At 56.3% G+C, this 24,343-nt stretch overlaps 2 protein-coding genes across 3 annotated transcripts in view; one reads left to right on the forward strand and one right to left on the reverse strand.

Annotated features, from left to right (window-relative positions):
• Window positions 1-13,758, forward strand: part of LOC116952633 (sodium/hydrogen exchanger 9-like) — a 52,975-nt gene extending 39,217 nt beyond the window's left edge. Inside the window, exons 8-16 of one of the 2 annotated variants that reach the window (XM_076074391.1) lie at window positions 702-802; window positions 1,301-1,389; window positions 1,740-1,853; window positions 2,711-2,822; window positions 3,877-4,030; window positions 5,742-5,790; window positions 7,240-7,364; window positions 8,308-8,413; window positions 9,085-13,758. In XM_076074391.1, the coding sequence (XP_075930506.1) occupies window positions 702-802; window positions 1,301-1,389; window positions 1,740-1,853; window positions 2,711-2,822; window positions 3,877-4,030; window positions 5,742-5,790; window positions 7,240-7,364; window positions 8,308-8,413; window positions 9,085-9,435 (1,201 nt within the window). In that variant the 3' untranslated portion in view covers window positions 9,436-13,758. The remainder of the gene's footprint in view (window positions 1-701; window positions 803-1,300; window positions 1,390-1,739; window positions 1,854-2,710; window positions 2,823-3,876; window positions 4,031-5,741; window positions 5,791-7,239; window positions 7,365-8,307; window positions 8,414-9,084) is intronic. The other variant, XM_076074392.1, reaches the window with a different exon arrangement.
• Window positions 13,759-16,721: 2,963 nt separating this feature from the next.
• LOC116952609 (carbohydrate sulfotransferase 7-like) lies at window positions 16,722-22,309 on the reverse strand. Its single transcript, XM_032972132.2, has 4 exons — window positions 21,254-22,309; window positions 20,190-20,952; window positions 18,641-19,422; window positions 16,722-18,357 (listed from the first exon to the last, which is right to left on the reverse strand). Exons 2-4 carry the CDS (start codon window positions 20,817-20,819, stop codon window positions 18,003-18,005), a joined length of 1,767 nt encoding a protein of 588 aa, XP_032828023.2. The 5' UTR covers window positions 20,820-20,952; window positions 21,254-22,309; the 3' UTR covers window positions 16,722-18,002.
• Between the last annotated feature and the right edge of the window lie 2,034 nt (window positions 22,310-24,343).

Here is a 24,343-nt window from a genome sequence, read left to right on the forward strand (position 1 = left end):
TGTAGTGCCAATGTGCTCAAGTAGTGCACCACATCTTTCTGGCACCAGTCTCTTGTGGTGTCGTCGTCAAGCCGTCCTCTGTCAGGTCCTCCTCTCTTTCTCGTTCCTTACATTTTTTCCAGAACAACAACAACAACACACTTTTAATTTTCCTGTTGTTGTCCATCCCACGTGTGTCCAAATAGTGCCAGTATCCTTCTCATCACTGCCTGCATCATCATTTTGTCTTCTTCTATGTGAACCTTTTTCATGCTTCTGCGTTGGTCACTTTCTGGGTCCAGTTTAGATGCAGTATCCTTCTGTAGCAATACATTTCGAATACTAACCAAAAGCCGTTAGCTTTGTTTTTAAAAACATTGTACTCACCGCAAAGAACCGTAACGACACGACCACACTCTATGACAGCTGGCGCCGAACTGTGCCACACGCCCTCCCGCATCGCCTTTAAGGAGCTTCGGTATGTCTTCCGACCTGAAGACGTTCCGATTCAGTCATTTAATTGTAGTTCTTCCGATCCCGTTCCGACGACGTACACAAATGGGAAAGGGTTAATAGGCGGTGACACCAGGCCGTGAGCAACTCGAGGAGGTCAGACGACGGTGGCGGTAACATCCTTAACCGCGCGACCTCCGACCTCGGCCGCTGCCCCGCGCCCCCCCACCCCCCCATCGCCCCTCCGCCCCCCGCGTATCTCACATCACCAAGTTCACGAAGCTGCGGGAGTTTGTGCTGCTTGAGACGGCGCTGTTCTTCCTGCTGTCGTGGAGCACCTTCCTCCTGGCCGAGGCCTGCGGGATGACAGGTGAGCGACCCGCACTGCACCGCCAATCAACATCATCATCATTTGAATGTGTACAGCTTTCGCGACATATTACTCGCCGTAATTTTGGTCGCGAAAGCACTTCTGTGGCCGTCTGGAACGCTCTTACTTCCTCTATTAGGAATACACTGTGGAGCTGTGCACTTTTAAATCTAGATTGAAAACTCACTTCTTTAGAACTGCTTCTTGTGTTTAATTGTCCTTCCCCCCGCACCTACGATTACCACGATTGGCTACGTACGGTGCGAAAGAAGTTCAACATACATACATAGATAATGGGGTGTTTTTTTGGGTAAGATTGCTTCAATCGAAATGTGCCGTAAACCCACCTCCACACGACACACCCGATTAGTAAGACGTCTCCGTTGTGATCGTGGTGGTGGCGGTGGTGGTGGTGGTGGTGGCGGTGGTGGCGGTGGTGGCGGCGGTGGTGGCGGCGGTGGTGGCGGTGGTGGTGGTGATGTCTCGCGGTCACTGCAGGGATCGTGGCGGTGCTGTTCTGCGGCATCGTGCAAGCGCACTACACCTACAACAACCTGTCGGAAGAGTCGCGGCTCAGGACCAAGCAGGTGCGGCACGGGGACACTGGGGGAGAGGAGAGAGGGGGGCATGGGGGAGAGGGGCATCAAGATGAGAGGGGAGAGGTGGGCAGGGCGAGTCCATGAAGGGTATTGAAGACCGCGAGTGTGATCTTGAAATCGATCCGGGGGGGGGGGTGGGGGGGGGGGATGGAGGGGGTGAGGATTGCATCGGGAGCCGGTGGAGGGATCGGAGCGTTGGGGGGCGACGTGACGACGGGCGTGGGTGAGGAGTCTCGAGCAATAGAGCGTGAAGGGGCAAGGGTCGGGAGGCGAGGCTCCGCGCTGCACAGGGCCCAGCTCGCGTGTCGTTTCTCCTTCCCCTCCCCCGGCATGTGCAGTTCTTCGAGTTGCTCAACTTCTTGGCGGAGAGCTTCATCTTCTCGTACATGGGACTGGCGATGTTCACGTACCAGCACCACGTCTTCAATCCGATCTTCATCGCCGGTGCCTTCGTATCCTCCGCCAAGCACCGCTCCGTTGTTTTTATTTTGTTTTCCTTCCTGCCGCGTAGCCAGAGGCCCCCCTCCCGTCCCGTAGGGTCGCACGGTGAATCGGGGCGACCGCCTCGTTCCCCTGCTTTGGTGGGGGGGGGGGGGGGGGGCTTCCCTGCTTCAACGTCATGGTGTCAGATGCTCCACTTCCGGTTTAGTTTGAAGGCGTTCGTGGCACAGGTGACCAGGGCGCTCAGGGGTCAGAGGCACGGAGCCACTGGCATCCTAGGGGGTTTGAAATCCGCGTTTCCGCCACCCATCCAAAGTCATTAAACCAGGTGGTCAGGTGTAATGAGTTGATGATCTCAGCCTGGTCAGCAATGATTGCGTTACAAAGACGGTTTGATTCTGTCTAAATTGCAATTCTGTTGATGACCGTGAAAATTGTCTGCCAGCAGGGGGTGATGATTGCCATGTAAACTCCAATTGACTCATTTACAGTGTAATTTCCTTTTATTTTGGCAAGCTTAACCCATCACGCAGGCACTCATTTCCAATATAAGTGAAGCAGACAGCGTAGAGCTAATGATCTCGTTCTCGCAAACTGCAGTATTAACCAGGGCGGCCCGCCGGATTCTAACCGCGAACCTCTGCGACAAGCGGCGAAAAGCGCTGGGCAGTGTCACCCCCCCCCCCCCCCCGCCAACGACCACCCCTCCCCGGTCTGGAATGGGCGCTGATGAAATCGATGATCATGAATGTGATCGCAAAGTTTTTATCCTTGACCCAGGGCACTCTCCTCTTCGTACTCGACCACACCGATCCCTCCCCTCCCTCCCTCCCTCCCTCCTCCCCCCTTCCCTCTTGCCCCCCTACAGCTGGGCATCTTCATCGGCCGAGCGTGCAACATCTACCCGCTCTCCTTCCTGCTGAACCTCGGCCGTCGCCACCGCATCGGCTGGAATCTGCAGCACATGATGATGTTCTCAGGTGTTGCGGGGCTCGGCTTCGTGCTCCGTCGTTCGCGGGGGGACGGGGGGGAGGGTGGGCCGGGTGAGGGTCGCGCTCGTCCACCCAGGAAAGTGATCGCCGAGCCTCAGGACTCGTTTTTTCAGGAGGGTCCTACCGGAGTTTTTTACGTCGGCAGGGAGAGCCGGGCGGGTGGGGGTGCGGGGTGGGTGGTGGCGGGGGGTAGGCCAAGATGCCGAACCTCCGATTAGCGCGGTTAGCCACGTACGGGTCAAAAGCAGTTCCAAATACATACGTGCAACATACATGTACGTGCAAACAACACGCGGTGCAACCCCAACAACGCACGTCCGCGGGGGTGCACCGCACGCCTCCGTGTTACCGCCCTCGCCGTTGTTTACGTGGTCGCCGTTGTTTACGTTGCTCTTGTTGTCGTCGTTTACGTTGCTCTTGTTGTTGTTGTTGTTTACGTTGCTCTTGTTGTTGTTGTTTACGTTGCTCTTGTTGTTGTTTACGTTGCTCTTGTTGTCGTCATTTACGTTGCTCTTGTTGTTGTCGTTTACGTTGCTCTTGTTGTTGTTTACGTTGCTCTTGTTGTTGTTGTTTACGTTGCTCTTGTTGTTGTCGTTGTTTACGTTGCTCTTGTTGTTGTTGTTTACGTTGCTCTTGTTGTTGTTGTTTACGTTGCTCTTGTTGTTGTTGTTTACGTTGCTCTTGTTGTTGTTGTTTACGTTGCTCTTGTTGTCGTTGTTTACGTTGCTCTTGTTGTTGTTGTTTACGTTGCTCTTGTTGTTGTTGTTTACGTTGCTCTTGTTGTCGTTTACGTTGCTCTTGTTGTTGTCGTTTACGTTGCTCGTTGTTGTTGTTTACGTTGCTCTTGTTGTCGTCGTTTACGTTGCTCTTGTTGTTGTTGTTTACGTTGCTCTTGTTGTTGTTGTTTACGTTGCTCTTGTTGTCGTTGTTTACATTGCTCTTGTTGTTGTTGTTTACGTTGCTCTTGTTGTCGTTGTTTACATTGCTCTTGTTGTTGTGGTTTACGTTGCTCTTGTTGTTGTCGTCCTTGTGCCACCCTCAGGCCTGCGTGGGGCCATCGCGTTCGCTCTGGCCATCAGGAACACGTCGCTGCCCGCCCAGCAGACCATGCTCACCACCACGCTCTTCATCGTCTTCTTCACCGTGTGGTTCTTCGGGGGAGGCACCACTCAGATGCTCGCGTGGCTCAACATACGGTGAGGGAGGGCTCGCCGAGCCGCCACCCTTGTCACCGCGCTCACGGTTACGGTCGTTAAAAGTGGCCAGATCGTGGCACGGAGGCCCAACCGAAGTAAAACAAAATTGCTAATCTTGATATTGGCGACGAAAACGGTGTACATTTTTAGTTGATGCAAAAACTTTCCAGTGATAGTATCATCATCAGCTGTAGCAACAGCAGCAGCAGCAGCAGCAACTGCCTTAAGTGTATGTATGTTGAACTTCCTTTGCACCGTACGTATCCAACCAACAAGCTAAGCACGAAGCAGTTCCAAAGAAATTAATGTTCAATCTAGATGATTTAAAAGTAGATAGCTCCAGTGGCTTCCTAAATATCGGAAGGAAGAGCGTTCCAGACGGCCGCCGAAGCACTTCTGAAAGCACCGCGCGGTGCGGTGACCGCCGTCTTTGTCAAAAGCCGCTGCTGCGAGGATGACCAGAGTTCGCATGACAGTTTATGTTTCTCGACGAGACCAGAGAAAATCAAGAAGCGGAGCGCGCGGATTCGGGAACGTATGCAAGCATTGACTGCTAGGGAAAGCAAACTGGGCAGGACGCATCACGGCTAGGAGGGACGGTGGCCGGTGGTCGAGACTGATGATGGAATGGCAGCCAAAGGAGGGAGAACGCGCCCGAGAGGACGTCCATCGAGGACGTCACCTCGTGTGCAGCACTCAAGACCTCTACTGTTGCACCAGCAAGTCCAGCAGTGGATACATAATGATTGACGCCGATTAACGATGACGACGACGACGAAATACACCAGGGCTGAAGTTGCTCATTTGTTCCTTTCGGTACGGCTCGCATGCCCGTTGGCAGGAAATTTCCACCGGGGACGAGAGAGATACGGCTGCGGGGAGCCTCGTGCGGAAGCCAGATAAATCTCCTCGGCGTGCCCACGGTCACCACCTGCGAGCTCGCGGCAGTCACAGTGCCCAAGGAAAACAAATCCCTCTCTCCCGCATGCGCGGCGGGGGCGGGGAGGTGGCGGGGCACGCACCCAAAACTATTTTGAGCACGGGATATTTGTGACGAAGCAGAGCGGCGAGCAAAACCCTCCACATACATACGCCCCGCGCCTCCGATCAGCGCGGTTGGTCAGCTACGTAGAGTGCGAAAGAAGTTCAACGTTACACACACACACACGTCGGTTTTTCGCAGGGGACGTGATAATTTTAGCCGCGTGGTAGTGGCTACGCACATGGCCTGTAATCCGGCTCCGTGTGCAGGGCAGCGAGTGGTTGGTGGATTGTCGCTCGCAGATGTTGTGGAACTCCTTTCCCGTGGACGCCGAGGAGGTGCCCCCGTACCCGTCCAGTGGAAAATGTGGACTCCGCCTGCTCCCTCTGCATGGGGATAGCGTGTTTCACCCTCGCACGCGTGGGGTTTTCTCCGGGCACTCCGGTTTCCTCCCACATGTAAACACTCATTCCTTGGCCGAGAACAACCGTCATATTTAGAGGACCGCAGAGCTTGGGCAGTTGTTGGTAGCTCCGGCTCACCGCCTGGTGGCTGCTGTCTTCCCGCTTGTCTGTGGTACCTCCTCCTGGCGCCTCTGAGTCATTTTCTCTCTCTCTCTACAGTTCATCAGGAACTTGCGGTCTGCGATTTTAGCGGAGATAAAGTCTGTGTCTCTCTCTCCCTGTCTGTGTCTCTCTGTTTGCGTTTCTGTCTGTGTCCTTACTGCAGTGTGGGCGTAGACCCGGACGATGACTCCTTCACAGAACCTTCACGCAGAGTGAGTGTGGACCTCATCACTCGCACCCCACCACTCGCGCCCCACCACTCACGCCCCACCACTCACACCCCACCACTCACACCCCACCACTCACACCCCATCACTCACACCCCACCACTCACGCCTCACCACTCACGCCCCACCACTTACACCCCACCACTCACACCTCACCACTTACACCCCATCACTCACACCCCACCACTCACACCCCACCACTCACGCCCCATCACTCACACCCCACCACTCACACCCCACCACTCACGCTCCCACCACTCACACCCCACCACTCATACCCCACCACTCACGCCCCACCACTCACACCCCACCACTCATACCCCACCACTCACGCCCCACCACTCACACCCCGCCACTCACACCCCACCACTCACGCCCCACCACTCACGCCCCACCACTCACACCCCACCACTCATGCACCCCAACACTCCCACCCCACCACTCACACCCCATCACTCACACCCCATCACTCACACCCCACCACTCACACCCCATCACTCACACCCCACCCCTCGCACCCCACCACTCACGCCCCACCACTCACACCCCACCACTCACACCCCACCACTCACACCCCACCACTCACACCCCACCACTCCCACCCCATCACTCACACCCCACCACTCACGCACCCCACCACTCCCACCCCACCACTCACGCCCCACCACTCACACCCCACCACTCACACCCCACCACTCACGTACCACACCACTGACTCACCCCACCACTCACACCCCACCACTCACGCCCCACCACTCCCACCCCACCACTCCCACCCCACCACTCCCACCCCAACACTCACACATGCCACCACTGACTCACCCCACCACTCACGCCCCACCACTCCCACCCCAACACTCCCACCCCATCACTCCCACCTCACCATTCCCACCCCACCACTCACCCAACCTAGCACTCACCCACCCCTCCACTCCCACCCCACCACTCACACCCCCACCAATCCCAGCCCACCACTCCCACATCACCACTCCCACCGCACCACTCTCATCCCACCACTCCCACCCCACCACTCCCACCCCATCACTCAACCACTCCACCACTCTCACTCCATCACTCACACACTCCACCACTCCCACCCCACCACTCTCACCCCACCACTCCCACCCCAACACTCCCACCCCACCACTCCCACTCCACCACTCCCACTCCAACACTCTCACCCCACCACTCCCACTCCACCACTCCCACCCCACCACTCCCACTCCACCACTCCCACCCCACCACTCCCACCCCAACACTCCCACCCCACCACTCCCACTCCACCACTCCCACCCCACCACTCCCACTCCACCACTCCCACCCCACCACTCCCACTCCACCACTCCCACCCCACCACTCCACCACTCCCACCCCACCACTCTCACCCCACCACTCCCACCCCACCGCTCCCACCCCACCACTCGCTCTCCCCAGTCGTTGCGATTGTCCCCTGTGCCACCCTGCTGCATCGCGCAGGACTCATCCCAAGGCCTCGGGGGTCGCTCCACCAAGGAGGACAGCGCCTGGCTCTTCCGCGCGTGGTACAACGTCGATCACAAGTATCCTCCTGCACCGCACGGCGTTCACGGTGGGGGGCGGTGGGTTGGAGGAGGGGGAGGGGGCAGTGAATGGGGGGGGGAGGGAGGGGATGGGAGGCAATGTGCGTTTTCTCTCAGGGGGGGCGGCAGGGCGACAGGCAGGGTGGCGGCAGGGTGATGACACTCGAGCACCGCAGCAAGAAGAGCCTGGGTTCGATTCCCGACTTGGGAGCAATATCTGCTTGGAGTTTGTGTGTCCCCTTTCCCTGTTCTGTATGGGTTTCCTCTGAGGTATTCCGGCTTCCTCCCATAGCTAAAAAATAATAATAATAATAATGATAATGAAAACATCTAATGCAACGGATACTGGCCAAACAACATCGCAATGCTGAAAGATTACCTGAAAATTCGCTTGAAAACTCATTTCTTTCGAACTGACTTTTTTGTGTTTAGTTTTTTTGCCCTTCCCTGCACCTCTGATTAGCACGGTTAGCTACGTATGGTGCCAAAGAAATTCAACATACATACACATGACTCAGATTGGAATGCAGCAACGTCGTCCCGCCTCCTGCAACAAAAACTCGGCAGGATCCCTCCTCATGAAAAAAAAAAGTGTCGAGACTCAGCGAGGCTTCACTGAACACCTGCGAAAAAGAGCTTTGCAGCTGATCAGATTCCTCCAGTATAAATAAATATTGTGATTCTGGGTGAGGGTGGACGGCGCCAGTGATGGCCCATGGCTCCTCATAGTCTCCCAGCTCGTGCCACCGCTTGATCGATCGCTCGATCGCGCGATCGCTCAATCGCTCGAAGGCTTGATCGCTCAATCGATCGCTCGATCGCTCGCTCGATCGCACGCTCGCTTAATCGATCGAAGGCTCGATTGCTCGATCGCTCGCCCGATCGCTCGCTCGATCGCTTGCTCACCCGTCGTTCCTCCCTTAACGAGCTCGCGCCCGCTCAGCTACCTGAAGCCGCTGCTCACGCACGCGGGGCCCCCGCTCACCGCCACCCTGCCCGGCTGCTGCGCACCCCTCGCCCGCCTCCTCACCAGCCCACAGGCCATGCAGGTGAGCGACTGCGAGTGTGAGTGTGCGCGTTGCTGCGCGTGTTTGGAGCGGCGCCGCTGTGGTTTGGCACGCTGCGCTACCGACCCAGCGGCCCGCGTTTGATTCCCGCTCATCGCCAACGTCAGTGACAAATATCTGAACCGGTCCTGGGCCTCCTCTAGGTCGATTCAGCCTTACATGAGTACCTGCTGCGGTGTGTAGAGCGACAGCATTGAGGATGCGAACAGCAATACTGGGGAGGCAAAGGCAATCGGGTGAGGTGCTGGCTTAATCAGGCACTCTTGCTCACGTAAATTGGCAATTTTTGCTTCCGTATCCAGCCCTGAAATTTAGCAGAAAAAGGAAGACTGGTCAAAGAGTCCAAGGGTCAATACAGTCCCCGCCATCATCCGTCTGTGGTCAATACACTGATTCGACCTTTGTACTAATTGGCTGTGTCGAGTGGTGGCGGGTTTAACGACACGCAGTTATAATTGCGCGATCTGACCCAATAAAAATAACCTGCATTATGGAGTTGGCCCAATGTGAACGAGTGGACGCCGTTAACCGAGACACACCGAGCCGTGACAGCTCTGTGACTCGCCGCGCTGGGGTGGAGGAGGGTGGCTCATGTGATGTCCTCGTTATCACCACCACCAACACCACCGATGACCCCTCCGTTTGACCTTCAGAACGAGGGACGACTTCGCGACGAAGATGTCGTCATCCCAGAGACGGAGCTGTCATTCAACATCGGGGGCGGAGTCGACTCCAGCCACGCCCACCGGCACGCCAAGCCCCGCCCCGACGGCAGCGATGGCCAATCAGAGCGCGGCGCCTTCGGGGGCCCCTGGGGGCCGGGCGCCCAGGAGCTCCGCCCCACTCACGTCACCGCCCCCTACAACAGCGGCCACGCCCCCTACGGCGGTGGCCCCGCCCCTTACGGAGGTGGCTCCGTCCCCGTGGAGTTCAGCTCCGCCCCCACGGACTTTGGCTCCGCCCAGACGGGATCAGGGGTCAACACTGGCAGTGTGCCCACGTAGAGAGAAGGGCCCCCAGGGGCCACGGAACACTGATGGACTGCGACGCAGGCGAAGCTGCCTCCATCGCAGCTGCCGCCCCGTCTCACCCCTCCGCTTTCCTCGTTTTCCGCACACGTTGACGTCACTTCGTTCATTTACAGGAGCAGGCGGTAGCGGTGCCCGTAGCCGTGACCAAAATCGAGGATTTGAAAACGTGCTTAGATTTTCATTTTTTTTTAATTCCTCTTGTAACAAACAAATAAAACGATCGCCCCGTGTATGTCCTCGCAGTCGCTCGCGTCTAGCCGGTTTGTCCCATCGGCACCTTCATGGCTGTCCTCGTTGAAGCCAGCCGTGCGGCCGAGACGATTTTCCTTCCATTTCAGTTTGTGTCCAGTAAACGCGATTCGGCAAAAGGGACGTTAGAAAACGAAAATCGACATTGCAGTGACCGGCGCGCCGGAACTGTTTAGCGACTGCGGCGTCGCCGCGCGACGCTGACGGGCTCGTGGCTGCGTTTGTCCGGGAGGCGCTCTCGCGAGCTGAGCAATAAAAATCCGCGTCAGCGTTGGCAGCAGGCGAGCGTTGGTGCGGAATTCAGTTTTCTCGCAGCAGGCAACTTCGAGCAAGACGTCTGCATCGTCCGCCCATCGCGGTGTCTTGTGGGTCTTTTGGACAACAACAAAAGTTACGACGTTATTTATCATCGGCCTGTTTGTTATGTTCCCGCTGCAGATGTCAAACTCACGCCTTTCAACGCTGCTGCCAAACCGGTCACTAAATTTACGACAGAAATTGGCCACGTCAGTCAGTGCTCATGATCCCGAGCGAGGTTCAAGCCACCGGGCAAGGCCACAAAGCGGATCGTCTCGTTGCTGTGTTAATGCCTGCATCGCAGCCAGTGGTGGCGGTGGCTTGGGGAGACCTTCATCCAGCGGTAGATTGACCACGTCTGATGATGGCGGTGATGATGATGATGGTCCCGCAGAAAGCTCAGCACAGGTGCGAGCGCTCGAGAGGCGCAGTGCCGAGTGGCGCGCTGTGTTTTTAGCGAGCCCAGGAATGCGCGCGACCACGCACGGAACATGCGAGCGCAACGGAGTCGTCACCGAGCCGTCAGCTCGGAGACGACTCCGTTTCCCCTCCACGACGATTTGCACTTGCGCCGCGTCGTGCGGGGCGCGCGCGTTGGGAGCACGGGGGCCCCGTGCTGTTGCGTAAAAAATATTTCTGTCCCTCTTCTGCCGTCGTCGCTGCCGTCGTCCTATAAAAAACTTGGCGGGGCGACGGGGCCTCCGCACGCGTCCAAATCCTCGCGACGGATTCGAGCGAACGCGCCGACTCGCCATGGGCGGGGGCTGTCTTGAAAATCGAATTTCTGTCTTCGAAAACGAATTTATTTAGAACTTCTTCTTTTGTTTAGTCTGTTGTCCTTCCCCCGAACCTCCGATTAGCATGGTTGGCTACGTACGGAATGTCAACGTACGTACATTACTTACAGATGTGCTTCCACATCAACGTGGGGGCTGACCTGGCGGCGAGTGGGGGGGGTCTGCTATGCATCCCTTATGTTTTCTGTCTTTATAAGCCCCAGCCACCTTTCACCCAGCCGCCACGGGAACATTGTCACTACAAAGGGGATGCAAGTCAACCACGCCGCTCTGAACGGAACTACGAGGAGGGGCAGTGGCATGGCTGGGTGGTGGTGTGGCCGGTGGTGGTGTGGCCGAGTGGTGGTGTGGATGGGCGGTGGCATGGCCGAATGGTGGTGTGCTTGAGGGGTGACGTGGCCAGGTGGTGGCATGGCCGGGTGATAGCATGGCCGGGTGATAGCATGGGTGGTAGGTGGTGTGGCCGGGTGATAGCATGGCCGGGTGATAGCGTGGGTGGTAGGTGGTGTGGGCGGGTGATAGCATGGCCGAGTGATAGCGTGGTCGGTAGGTGGTGTGGCCGGGTGATAGCATGGCTGGGTGATAGCGTGGGTGGTAGGTGGTGTGGGCGGGTGATAGCATGGCCGGGTGATAGCGTGGGTGGTAGGTGGTGTGGGCGGGTGATAGCGTGGGCGGTAGGTGGTGTGGCCAGGTAATAGCATGGCCAAGTGATAGCGTGGGCGGTAGGTGGTGTGGCCGGGTGATAGCATGGCCGGGTGATAGCGTGGGCGGTAGGTGGTGTGGCCGGGTGATAGCATGGCCAGGTGATAGCGTGGGCGGTAGGTGGTGTGGCCGGGTGATAGCATGGCCGGGTGATAGCGTGGGCGGTAGGTGGTGTGGACATGTGGTATATCACCTTTGCCGTTTGTTGGAGAGGTTTATGGTTCAAGTTCCCCTGGCTGCCCCGGTGAATACTGCCGGGCGTATTAGCCTCTAAATACGTGCCCTCTGCATCACAGTGGCCGTTATAGACCCCATGGTTGTTATTACAAACGCTGTAGGCCACCCACGTGCACTGGCGGCATTGTCCGAATTTACACAACTACTCACAAATGACTGAACTGGAATCACCAATAACATCACAGCCTCCTGCTGGCAGACTAATGCCCACTTTCTTGTTGCATACATCTTGTGGTGCACACAGACAGCTGCCATTCGGGGGGTCCCCTAGGCTAAAATTAAAAGTGCAGCTGGGCAACGGAACGATTGAGGTGCGTTGTAAGGTGCTCCGAGATGCCGGGGCATGTAGGTGCTCGGACTCACCCTTATCCTTAAATGAACAAGATTGGGCCTTGCGACAGTCTTCTGAAGCGATAGACAAGCGACGGAGGCGGTGGTTCGGAACTGTTTACAAATGCAGGGTACGGAGCGCCAGCGGGTGGCTCGCTCACATCATACCACGCAGCACCAGGGTTACCCATTGCATCGGATTCCGTTTAATTTTTTAGTTGATTCCCTGCATCTGCCTAACCCTCGACTCGAAGTTGTCTCTCCGAGCCCCAGAGATGTATTCAGGAGATGAACTTCGAGCCGATCGTAACTACAAGACTCGCCACACTTGAACGTAGGGATCTTCCCCTCCTGCAACAGGGCCAGGCAGAAATTTATAATTTTTTAACATTTACATTTTTTGAAAAAAAATAAATGTTGTAAATAATAATATCAAAGTATATATACGTATAACCCTAACTGCCGCACGGATGTCACGGGAAGTCTTTGATACCCTAATTGTTGTACTGACCAGGCACAGAAGTGGAATGTGAAGGTAATTGATTTAACGGAGTACTGCTGCTGCAGGTGAAATATTATTGGTTAATCCGCAAATATGTTTGGCCTGTTTGCCTCTGCTATAGACATGCATTGTGTGTGTGAGTCCTGTGTGTGTGAGTCCTGTGTGTGTGTGAGTCCTGTGTGTGTGTGTGTGAGTCCTGTGTGTGTGTGAGTCCTGTGTGTGTGAGTCCTGTGTGTGTGTGAGTCCTGTGTGTGTGTGTGAGTCCTGTGTGTGCGAGTCCTGTGTGTGTGTGTGAGTCCTGTGTGTGTGTGAGTCCTGTGTGTGTGTGTGAGTCCTGTGGGTGTGAGTCCTGTGTGTGTGTGAGTCCTGTGTGTGTGTGAGTCCTGTGTGTGTGTGAGTCCTGTGTGTGTGAGTCCTGTGTGTGTGTGAGTCCTGTGTGTGTATGTGGAGCGGTAGTGTAGCGGTTAGCGCGCCGCACTAGGAGCCAGATGAGTTCGATTCCATCTCACGGCCAACACCAGTCAAGATTACCTGAGCCGGTCCTGGGCCCCCCTCCCCTAGGTCGACTCAGCCTCAAATATGTACCCATCGCCACTGGGGAGACAAATGCGGCCGTGTGCGGTGCTGCACCCTCCCCCCCCTCGTGTGCTGTGTCGACCTTCATAGGTGCTCGCTAACAGCACTTAGCCCAAAAGTCTGTTTAAGGCTATACGGCGATCGTTGTCTTTGTCAGTGTGTGTGCACGTGTGTGTCAGTGTAACAGCATAGTGGAGAGGTGTCGTAGTGGCTAGCGCACTGCGCTACGAACCCGGTGACCCAAGTTCGATTTCCGCGCATGGCCAACATGGCTCCTAGGTCGACTCAACCTTAAATGAGTATTTTAGTGCGGTGTATAAACTTCAACACTGGGGAGATAAAGGCGGCCGGGCGTGGTGTTGACCACACCGCCCCTCTCGCGTGCTGTATCCACCTTCGCAGGTGCTCGCAAACACCCCCTTCCCCTACAGCCTTTCAGAGGCTATCCTGGGTGGGTTGGATCTTTTATCTTTGGTTTCGTGGTGATGATGGTGGTGGTGGTGGTGTGCATGTTTAAATGCATGTGTGTTCCCCAGCGACCCGACATATGCTCTACGGGCAATCTAAGATTTAAATAAACATCGTGTTTCCATTTTGGAGAAAGTCCTCCTTTGTTGTTGTTGGTTTGTTTTGTTCCGTCTGCGTCCTTCCTGCGTCGATGTTTAATCCCGACGGGCAATCCCCGGGGGTTTCTCCGTCGTCTTCCAAAACGTGGCCGTGGCGTCGCGCCTTGAGACCAAGGGACCGGTCTGGAATTGTGGCAGAGCAGCGGGTCACACAACAACAACAACCGCCATTCGCCACTAAGTGGCGGTGACGTTACTACGACGCTTGTGCCAGGCCATGTGCACCTTGAGGCCACGTGAAGTGTCGAACGCCCGCTGGCAGGAGGTCACGGGGCAGACCCAGGTGCCACGGGTCGACTGACTGAGATGACTGGCTGTGCTTTAGCCACCCGGCGCCCCGCTCATTGTTGTGAGCGTCGCTCCTCCGCCCTCAGTTGTTGTTGGAGGGCGACTGCCTCCAACTGCCCAGTAGCAGCGTCCTTCACGAGCCTCCTCCACAGAGGCCGATCTTGACACCGCTGGTACCAGTCATCGGCAAGTCCACTCAGCTCCACGTCTTCCTGTACCACATCACTCCATCTCTTCTCTAGCCCGCGCCCGTTTAGCCCCCTCGATCCGGCCGAACAAAAGCTGTTTCGGCATACAGTGGATGGGCATGCGGGCTACATGACCCAGCCAACGCAGCCTTGCCTGCCGGAGGAGCTCACCGATGGGACCTTGCCCAGATCTTTCAAAGATTTGTGAGCTCCTCACACAATCCAGCCTGGTTAAACCCAGGATGGATCGTAGGCAGGCCAGCCTAAATGTTTCTAACCGGCGAAGATGTTTTATTAGGGGGGTCCACGTTTCGCAAGCGTAGAGAAGGGAGGGAATGACCGTGGCCGAGAAGACGTGAAGCTTAGTGCGGAGCGACAGACCAGGTAGCTTCCACACAGCGTTACGCAACCGATAAAAAGATATTGCCACTCGACTGATTCGGAGTGAGACCTCTGCTCTTAAACTGGAGCCGGTCATAAGCACACTGCCCAGGTATGGGAAACTCTCCACTCTCTCCACAATTGCCCCATCACCGATTGGGAGTTGTGGGAGTGGAGTGTCCGATGGTAAAAAATACCCAGGCAGGTGCTTAGTTTTGGTGGGGCTGATGGTAAGGCCCCATCTCTTAGTGGCACGCTCCAGTCTCAGCAGCAGCATCTCCAACTCCTCCTCTGAATGAGCAGCTATTACCAAATCATCGGCATACATAACGTGGTTGAGCAATAGGGAGCCATCCCTTGACCGCACCCGGGCATCGATCAGCCTCCCATTATATCTGTATCAAATGGAGATTCCCCCGGTACAGCTATTGAAGGCTTCACGAACTACGTGGTCAAATCCAGATTTGAAGCTTTCGTGACTGCAAGGATCCATACTCTTTGGTTTTATTCGGTAAAACTAAGCACCTGCCTGAGTATTTTGTACCATCGGACACTCCACCCCCACAACTCCCAATCGGTGATGGGGCAGTTGTGGAGAGAGTGGAGAGTTTCCCATACCTGGGCAGCGTGCTTATGACCGGCTCCAGTTTAACAGCAGAGGTCTCACTCCGAATCAGTCGAGTGGCAATATCTTTTCATCGGTTGCGTAACGCTGTGTGGAAGCTACCTGGTCTGTCGCTCCGCACTAAGCTTCAGGTCTTCTCGGCCACGGTCATTACCTCCCTTCTCTACGCTTGCGAAACGTGGACCCCCCTAATGGAACATCTTCGCCGGTTAGAAACATTTAGGCTAGCCTGCCTACGATCCATCCTGGGTTTAACCAGGCTGGATTGTGTGAGGAGCTCACAAATCTTTGAAAGATCTGGGCAAGGTCCCATCGGTGAGCTCCTCCGGCAGGCAAGGCTGCGTTGGCTGGGTCATGTAGCCCGCATGCCCAGCCACCGCATGCCGAAACAGCTTTTGTTCGGCCAGACAGAGGGGGCTAAACGGGCGCGGCACGGGCTAGAGAAGAGATGGAGTGATGTGGTACAGGAGGACGTGGAGCTGAGTGGACTTGCCGATGACTGGAACCAGCGGTGTCAAGATTGGCCTCTGTGGAGGAGGCTCGTGAAGGACGCTACTGGGCAGTTGGAGGTAGTCACCCTCCAACAACAACGGAGGGCGGAGGAGCGACGCTCACAACAACGAGCGGAGCGCCGCGTGGCTAAAGCACAGCAGGTTGGCACAGTAGGGGGCACAGGTGGTGCACCAGCCAGTCATCTCAGTCAGTCGACCCGTGGCACCTGGGTCTGCCCCGTGACCTCCTGCCAGCGGGCGTTCGACACTTCACGTGGCCTCAAGGTGCACATGGCCTGGCACAAGCGTCGTAGTGACGTCACCGCCACTTAGTGGCGAATGGCGGTTGTTGTTGTTGTGTATTTGTGTGGGTGTGTATGTGTGTGTGTGCGATTATAAATAATTATTGCTGACCGGACCGAGAAGATTCGATGCCGTTTTGCTTGAGGACCCGGTTTGATCGGAGGGGGCTGTACCCCCCCCCACCCACCGCCCCCCCAAATTTAAATTCAAAGGCAAGAGGATCCTCGGTGGTGTCGACTCGCAGTCCCTGGCTCGGGAGCCACCCAGCCACCTCTGTACTCGCACGAATTTTACATCGCCTCCTACGCAAGTCGACGGGAGCCCCGTGAAGGTAACGCGTCAAGTTTAGTACGAAGAACATTGACGTAAATGCTGCAAGTAGAAACATTATCAGTCAAGTAATTACAACCTCACGTTGCACAAAATACGCACGGCTCAATTAATTATACATTTACAAATCACCAGCTTTAACAGTTGTTGTGTTTTCCACTTTCTAAACAGACGAGGCGCTTCACGGTCAGAGACTGGCACGATCAAACGGTAACAACAACAACAATTGCCGCAGCTCTGCGATCCTATAGCAACTGTCGTGAAGCAGTACAGGGCGGTCCATATGTCTCGTAACCCCCCCCCCCCCCCCCCCCATTGAAATCTCTAAAACGTAATATATTTTTGTAATCAATGTTTATTTAAAACATAAATGTACATGCAAAGGAAAAAAATGTTAGAGGTCAATTAATTGGGGGGGGAGGGGGGTCACAAGACATCTGGAGCGGTGGCGCAGTGATTAGCGCACTGGACGACCAACCCGGGCAATCTGCGTCACAATTCCCAGCCACGGCTAACATCAGTGGCCAGCGATACGTGGAACTGGTCATGGCAACCCCATCCTCTCCCCTCACCAACAGACACTGCTGAGTGACCAGCGTGGCGAAGTATGGCCAAATCACCCCCCCCCCATCATAATTACAGCCTGGGGGGTGGTGGTGTTCATCCAGCAGTGGACTGGCTGTAAGTTGTATATCCACATTGACGAAGTGTATACGCCGTCTTGTTTCTTATGATGAAGGTCGCACTCTGTTTCTGCTCAGCGTCTCGAGACGCACTGCGATCTACAGGGCACGTAGATGCTGCGTAATTCCGCGTTGTCTTCTATTGGATGAATACGCGTCGATCTCCGGACGTGACAGCTCTAAAACAACGGGCGCAAGTTTCTTTACAGAAGAGGAGGCTTGCCATCACAAAGACAAAGATCCCACCGTGTAGCCCAAAGAGGCTGTTGGGGCAAGTGCTGTCAGCGAGCGCCTGTGAAGGCCGGAACGGCACACGAGGGGGGCACTCGTTTGATGCTGAGTCGACCTAGACGGAGGCCCAGCACCGGTTCAAATAATCGTCGCCAGGATCGTAGCGCACGCACAAACGAGACGTGGCATGATCCCAGAGCGTCCGTCGCCTGTGGCGGTCCGAACTCGATCGTGTTCAATCTAGACGAAGTGCATCGGAGCTCCCAGTGGCTTCCTAACATCGGAAGGGAAGAGCGTCCCAGAAGCTGCCGCAGAAGCGGCGCAGCTGAGAAAGCGCCGTGCGACGATGATGACGATGGTGATGACGACGATGATGATGACGACGACTATGACGACTGCGACGATGATGATGATGACGACGATGCTGATGACGATGATGATGACGATGACGACGATGATGACGATGATGATGACGATGACGACTGCGACGATAATGACGACGACGATGACGACTGCGACGATGATGACGATGATGATGACGACGACGATGACGACTGCGACGATGATGGTGACGATGCGATGACCGCCGTCTTTGTTCGACGGGCAGCCAAACGCCGCCGCCGCCGCTGCTGCTGCTGCTGCGAGGATGTCCGGAGTTTGGAGTGTGGCGTGACGGTGGCTCCCACCCCACGGGTCGTCCTTGTTCAGATCCAGAGGAAGTTGCCCCGGGACGCCGGACAGCTGAGCGGGTATCCCACGACGCTCATGACCTCACGACACAGCGCCTGGACGACGCGCACCCTCTCGGCGCTTAGCGTCCTCCTCCAGCCGCTCAGACTCACGTTGGCGTCCCTCGGGCTCACGGCGAACGCGGGACGGGGCCGCGCCCGGGACGGGAGTCGAACCTCGGGGCCGTCGCCCTTCGGGGAGGGCGCCTCCACCAGCGCGTTGAGCAGCGCCGAGGCGTCGGGGCTGGGAGGGAGGCCGGCGAAGGTGTAGAGGGAGGAGAGGGAGCGCTCAGGGTCCGTCAGGAAGTCTTCGTAGCGCAGCAGCAGGTACCTGGCGCGCAAACGGGGCAGCAGTACGGACGCGTCACATGCCGATACGCCGATTTTTTTTTCCATTGGCACAGCCGAGCCGAGCTGACGCCGGGCGCTCGCGGTACGGGTGGGATTCCACCGGCTGTCACTCAGCCAACCCACCCATACGGTCACCTCGTGAGCCACTCATTCTGCCATCCAAATACTCAGACACTCATTCACATACCAACTTACCTATACACTCACCCACCCACTAACCTACATTTACATTCACCCACCCATACACTCATCCAATCACTCACCTGTGCCGTAGCCAGGGCTCCAGGATTCCCTGTTGCACTCCCTGAGCAGAGCTCCTGCACAGAACCTCCATGAGATTCCCCGTGAAGTCCACGCGAGAAAGTGGTGGTGGTGGTGGTGGATTCTGGTATGGCACCTTCTGCTGCTGCTGTGCAGGGCGCGCATAGTGATGGTTACCACCACCACCAGCAGCAGCACGAGCAGCAGCAACATCACCGTCAAGACCAGCGAAATGATCTTCACCAGCAGCTCCAGCAGCGCCAACACCAGCAAAGTTATCATCAGCAGCACCACCAACAGCAGCAAATGGATCAGCAGCACCGGCAGCTCCTGCACCAACCCCAGCACCACCACCACCAGCAGCAGCAGCGGCAGCCACGACGACGGTGCTGGTGGTGGCGTTGTAGCGCCGCGGGAGCAGCAGGGAGCGCGCCAGCTGCGCGCTGTCCCGGGCGAGCGCGCGCCGCACGCGCTGGCGCGAGGCGGCGACGGCGCGCGGATCGCGCAGGAGGTGCACCACGCGCACGTCCAGCACGCCGCCATCCTCCTCGTCCCCCGCGTCCTGCTCCTCCAGCAGCAGCGGCCTCAGTGCGTGCAGCTCCAGCAGCCGCACGTCTTTGACGGCCACGACGCCGAAGCGGCGGCACTGCTCCTCCAGCTGGCGCAGCGACACGCGGGGACAGCGGCGCCCGCACGCGGCGCCGCTCCTGGGCACAGCCCCGTGCCTGCTGCCGCCGCTGCCGCCGCTGGTGGGCATGGGGCAGAGCGCTTGCGAGCACATGACCTGGATGGTGGGGAGGCAGAACAAAATAAACATACACAACGCCTTATCTTAATTTAATTCGTATTCACGTAAACATTTGTAACGCGCGCGCAGCTACGGGTTTCGTTCACGCTCAGGAAAACGGAGAGAGGGAAATGTGAAGAGGAAGCCTGAAAATGACGGAAGAGCCGCCAAGGAAGCCGGCAACATCGTGCCGACAATTTGCCAATCTCAGCGTGCCCCCTCTACGTACAAGTCCCGAGTCGTTTGGCCAACACCCCCCAAATGAGTTTCGAACCAAACTCCGGGACTTCTCCACGTGTCGCCAGAGCCCGCCGACCGCCTCCTCCCCTCCCGCTCAAGGGGCGACACGTCCTTCGCGTCTCGCCAAAGATGCGAGCCACCAGCCGCCCTCCGTTCGCTCCGTCTCAAACAATTCCGCTTCCGCCACCCATTGTGGACTCCGCACGCGTTTAGACGATGTGGCCAGGATATCATCGCCCACGTGGCCATAAGCAACGTTCGTCAGGCTATCGTCCGCGGTGGCCAGGTCGCTTCTGAAAAAGAGCTACATCGTCGCTCAGTGGGCCTGAGCTGGTGAAATTAATAATAGTTCATAGTTCTTGACTTGAAGCTTTCGTGACTGCAGGACTACCGAAACACCCAAAGAGTAGAGTTTATACTCTCTTGTTCTTTCGGTATCAAGTATCGTTTATGGTTCATTCTGACGGTGATGCCCCCCCCCACCTCCCTAAGAAGAGGCCCACGGCATCGCCACCTGCCCGCACCTTGTTGCGCTGCCATCCGAAGAGGAGTCGCGCGTCGTCGCGACCGTGGATGAGCGGCGAGAACGCCCGAGAGAGGCGGCACTGGAAGAGGTCTCGGAGCAACTCGACGGCCTTGGGCTGGAGCTCGAGGGCCCCGCGGTCTGGGAAGGCCCTCCACAGGTGCCACAGCGGCTCGAACATGTAGAAGACGGCCGGGTGCTGGTTCAGGAGCTCCCCCACGAACGAGGAGCCAGACCTCCACGTGGTGTGGATGTACACGTGGCGGACTGCACGCGGCGCTGCAGCTTCTGTCGGTGCTCGTGGTGATAGTGGCGGTGGCATTGGGTGTAAAGCTGTTCCTGCTGGTGCTGCCGCTAGTGGTGATGATGACGCAGAGGGCGACCACCCCCGGGCGAGTAGCTGCTGAGTCCGGTACCACGCGGCCGTGGCGTTCGAACGCCGCGGACTCGCGGACTCGCACGGGTCGAGCAGGAACGCGGCGCCGGCCACCGCAGCCGCCGCGTCTTTGTTCGCCCAGCGACGCGAGGGCGAGAACGCACCCTGAGTCCACATGAGGAGCACCGCGAGGCCCATGGAATAGGCTAGCAGTAGAGCGAGGAAAAGAGAAGAGACGCACAGTCCCGCACGCATTGCGTGCCCCGTTCCCGGCCGCTAGGAGTCCACGTGGCCGGGTTAGATCAAGGCCGTCGGGGTCTTGTGCGGTCTTGCGATCGATGGAGCGAGCGAGCGATCCAGGGAAGTGACGGGAGTCGAATTCAACTTTCTGTTGGGGAAAAAAGAGGAAAATGGTGTATCCGTTATTCGACCACGACCTTGTTTGGAACGATCGATAAGACGAAGAGGGACACACGTGTCCTTACAAGACACGTGGCCTGCGTATTCGCGATCAGGAGAGAGAGAGAGAGAGAGCGCTCCACGATCTGTGATCGTTGTCCATCCTCCGCACCTCCGATTATCACGGTGGGCTACGTAAGGCACGAAATAAGTTCAACAGACATACAATAAACGTGCGTTCAGGATGCGGCGAATTCAATTAAAATAAGCCACACATGCATTATACTCACTTCCAACCACAGTTACAATCACATCGAATTACGGCTACAATCGTATATAATAACGGTTATAATTGTAATCAATGAGCTATGATCAAATCCATTAACGGTTACAATCCTCTCCCGTGAATGCGCGCTGCTGGAACCCGGGCACTGACTCGGGTCTCTCGCGGACGCAGTGAGTCAGTCCGGACAATTTTGAAATAATCAAATGGCCACATCTACTGCTGCTGTTGCGACGGAGGAAGGGGAAATGAATGCACGCACATGCAGTGCTCTTCCTGTGCGTAAGCGTGCGCGTGTGTATATACATGCGTCTAATGGGGAGCGGTGGTGCAACGGTTAGCGCACTGAGGCCACCCCAGTTCGATTCTCGCTCATGGCCAACAGTGACGAATATCTTAACCGGTCTTGGGTCTCCCCTAGGTCGACTCAGTCTCAAATTAGTTCCTGGTGCGGTGTGTAAACATAGCAACTGGGGAGACAAAGGCGGCCGGCGTGGTGCTGGCCACCCACCCCCTTATGTGTCGTGCCGACCTTAATAGGTGCTCGCATACAGCACTTGCCCCAATAGCCTAAGCCTATAGGGGGATCTTTGTCTTTGGATACACGCGTGTGTGCGTCTGTGTGTGTGTGGAGGGGGTCTTCATTGGTCGCTCGCTAACAGCACTCACCCTAAAAGTGTGCTTAGGCTATACAGGTGATCTTTGTGTTTGGGGGGGGGGAGCGGTGGCGCAGTAGTTGGCGCACTGCGCTACCCGAGTTCGATTCCAGCTCACGACCCTATTACAGTGGAGGCGAATAATTTAACAAGTCCCACCTAGGTCGACTCGGCCTCAAATTAGGAGGCCGCGTGGCGTGTCAACGTCAGATGAAGGCGCGCGGGAGCGGTGTTGGCCACCCAACCCAGCGGCGTTCATCACAGCCCTTGCCCCAGCAGTCTGGCCCAGGCTACACGGGGGATCTTTCTCTTTGTGTGCGGGTTTGTTTTCGCGAGTTTTTAGCGGAAGCAGGTCAACCCTGAGGCGCACTGCACGCATATCTGGGTTCATCTTTCACGCACACAACGACAAAACCCCCCGCGTAAGCCTTAACAGACTGCTGGGGCAAGTGCTGTTAGCGAGTAGCAGCACCTATGAAGGCCGGGCACGGCACACGAGGGGGTGGGTGGCCAACACCACGCCCGACCGCCTTTGTCTCTCCAGTGGCGATCTTTACACACCGTACCAGATACTCATTTGAGGCTGAGTCGACCTATGGGAGTCCCAGGACCGGTTCAGATAATCGTCACTGGCGTTGGCCGTGAGCGGGAATCGACCCCGGGTCGCTGGGTTCACAGCGCAGCGCGCTAACCGCTACGGAGACACACACAGACACAGAGACACACACAGACACAGAGACACACACAGACACAGAGACACACACAGACACACACAGACACAGAGACACACAGACACAAAGACACACACAGACACAGAGACAGACACAGAGACACACACAGACACACACAGACACAGAGACACACACTTAACACACACAGACACAGAGACACACACAGAGACACACACAGACACACACAGACACAGAGACACACACAGACACAGAGACACACAGACAGACGGCCGCTACTCGCAGGGCCCCCTCGTACAGAAGGGGGTACTGTCATCAACAACCAGCAGCTGACACAAGCGCGACTCAACGATACAGCGAGCCACGGCTCACAACGGGAACGCGCAGATTGGGGTTGACTGCTCATCGTCAATCCGAGGGCTGATAAAAAGTAGGAACCAAGCTGTGGTTGTCTGATGGATAGACTCGCCAAATGAATGTGGAATTTCTATCACTGGCTCAGAATATGGGCACCGCCGTCAATGTAGTCCTTGAGTTCAGACCAGCCTGGTCACTTATCGGTACCACACATAAGGTTACATAACTTTAGTAGTTCATATTTCATTAACTACCTCGCCTGGTCGTGGTTTCGATTCGGACCTTGGCGCCCGCTGTATATTTTGGAGTTTGCGTGTCTCTCTCTCTCCCCGTGTCTTTCTCTCTCTCTGTGTCTCTCTCTCTCTCCCCGTGTCTCTCTCTCTCCCCGTGTCTTACTCTCTCCGTGTCTCTCTCTCTCCCCGTGTCTCTCTCTCTCCCCGTGTCTCTCTCTCTCCCCGTGTCTCTCTCTCCCCGTGTCTCTCTCTCTCTCCCCGTCTCTCTCTCTCTCTCCCCGTGTCTCTCTCTCCCCGTGTCTCTCTCTCTCCCCGTGTCTCTCTCTCTCCCCGTGTCTCTCTCTCCCCGTGTCTCTCTCTCTCCCCGTGTCTCTCTCTCCCCGTGTCTCTCTCTCTCTCCCCCCGTGTCTCTTTCTCCCCGTGTCTCTTTCCCCGTGTCTCTCTCTCTCTCCGTGTCTCTCCCCGTGTCTCTCTCTCTCCCCGTGTATCTCTCTCTCCCCGTGTCTCTCTCTCTCCCCGTGTCTCTCTCTCTCCCCGTGTCTCTCTCTCTCCCCGTGTCTCTCTCCGCGTGGTCGCGTAAATTTATATCCGGGTCCTCTGGTTTTCCCCTCCACATTTAGAATTAACGTCACGCGTTCACAGTATTTGGTTGCTTTAAATTAACACGTGATAAGCCACTTCGTTGTGATATAATTTGTGGCCAGGTAGCTTCTGAAAAAGAGCTATTTAGATCAGTGGGCCTTACCTGGTAAAATAACAAAAAAATTGCGTAGTTTATGTAGCCAAAAACAGTGAATTAATTATCAACTCGTTAAAAGTGGTTCTATAATTTATTTGGCTGTGTTGGGTGGTGGAGGGTTTTAATAAACACGAACTCGGTAACTTGGCCAGCCCCGGGACATCTGTGAAAATGAACTGTATAGCTCATCGGATTCCGCCAGTATGAACACACATTCTGATTGTGAACCCCCCCCGCCCCCCCCCCAAAAAATATAATAAATTTAGAAGAACTTTGCTTTGTCAAAGCGGTCGTTTGCTCGACTGTGGGTGGAGGAAGTTGGAGGAAGATTCGGGTCAGGGTTGGGGGGGGGGTCTGATTTCCGTAATTTTTCACCACCTCAGTCTCACACAACCTTCCCCTCCACCCCCCTCCACCCCCCTC

This window comes from Petromyzon marinus, chromosome 47 (assembly GCF_048934315.1).
Source record: "Petromyzon marinus isolate PM22_M1 ecotype Great Lakes invasive population chromosome 47, UKy_Petmar_22M1.pri1.0, whole genome shotgun sequence".
Taxonomy (NCBI): domain Eukaryota; kingdom Metazoa; phylum Chordata; class Hyperoartia; order Petromyzontiformes; family Petromyzontidae; genus Petromyzon; species Petromyzon marinus.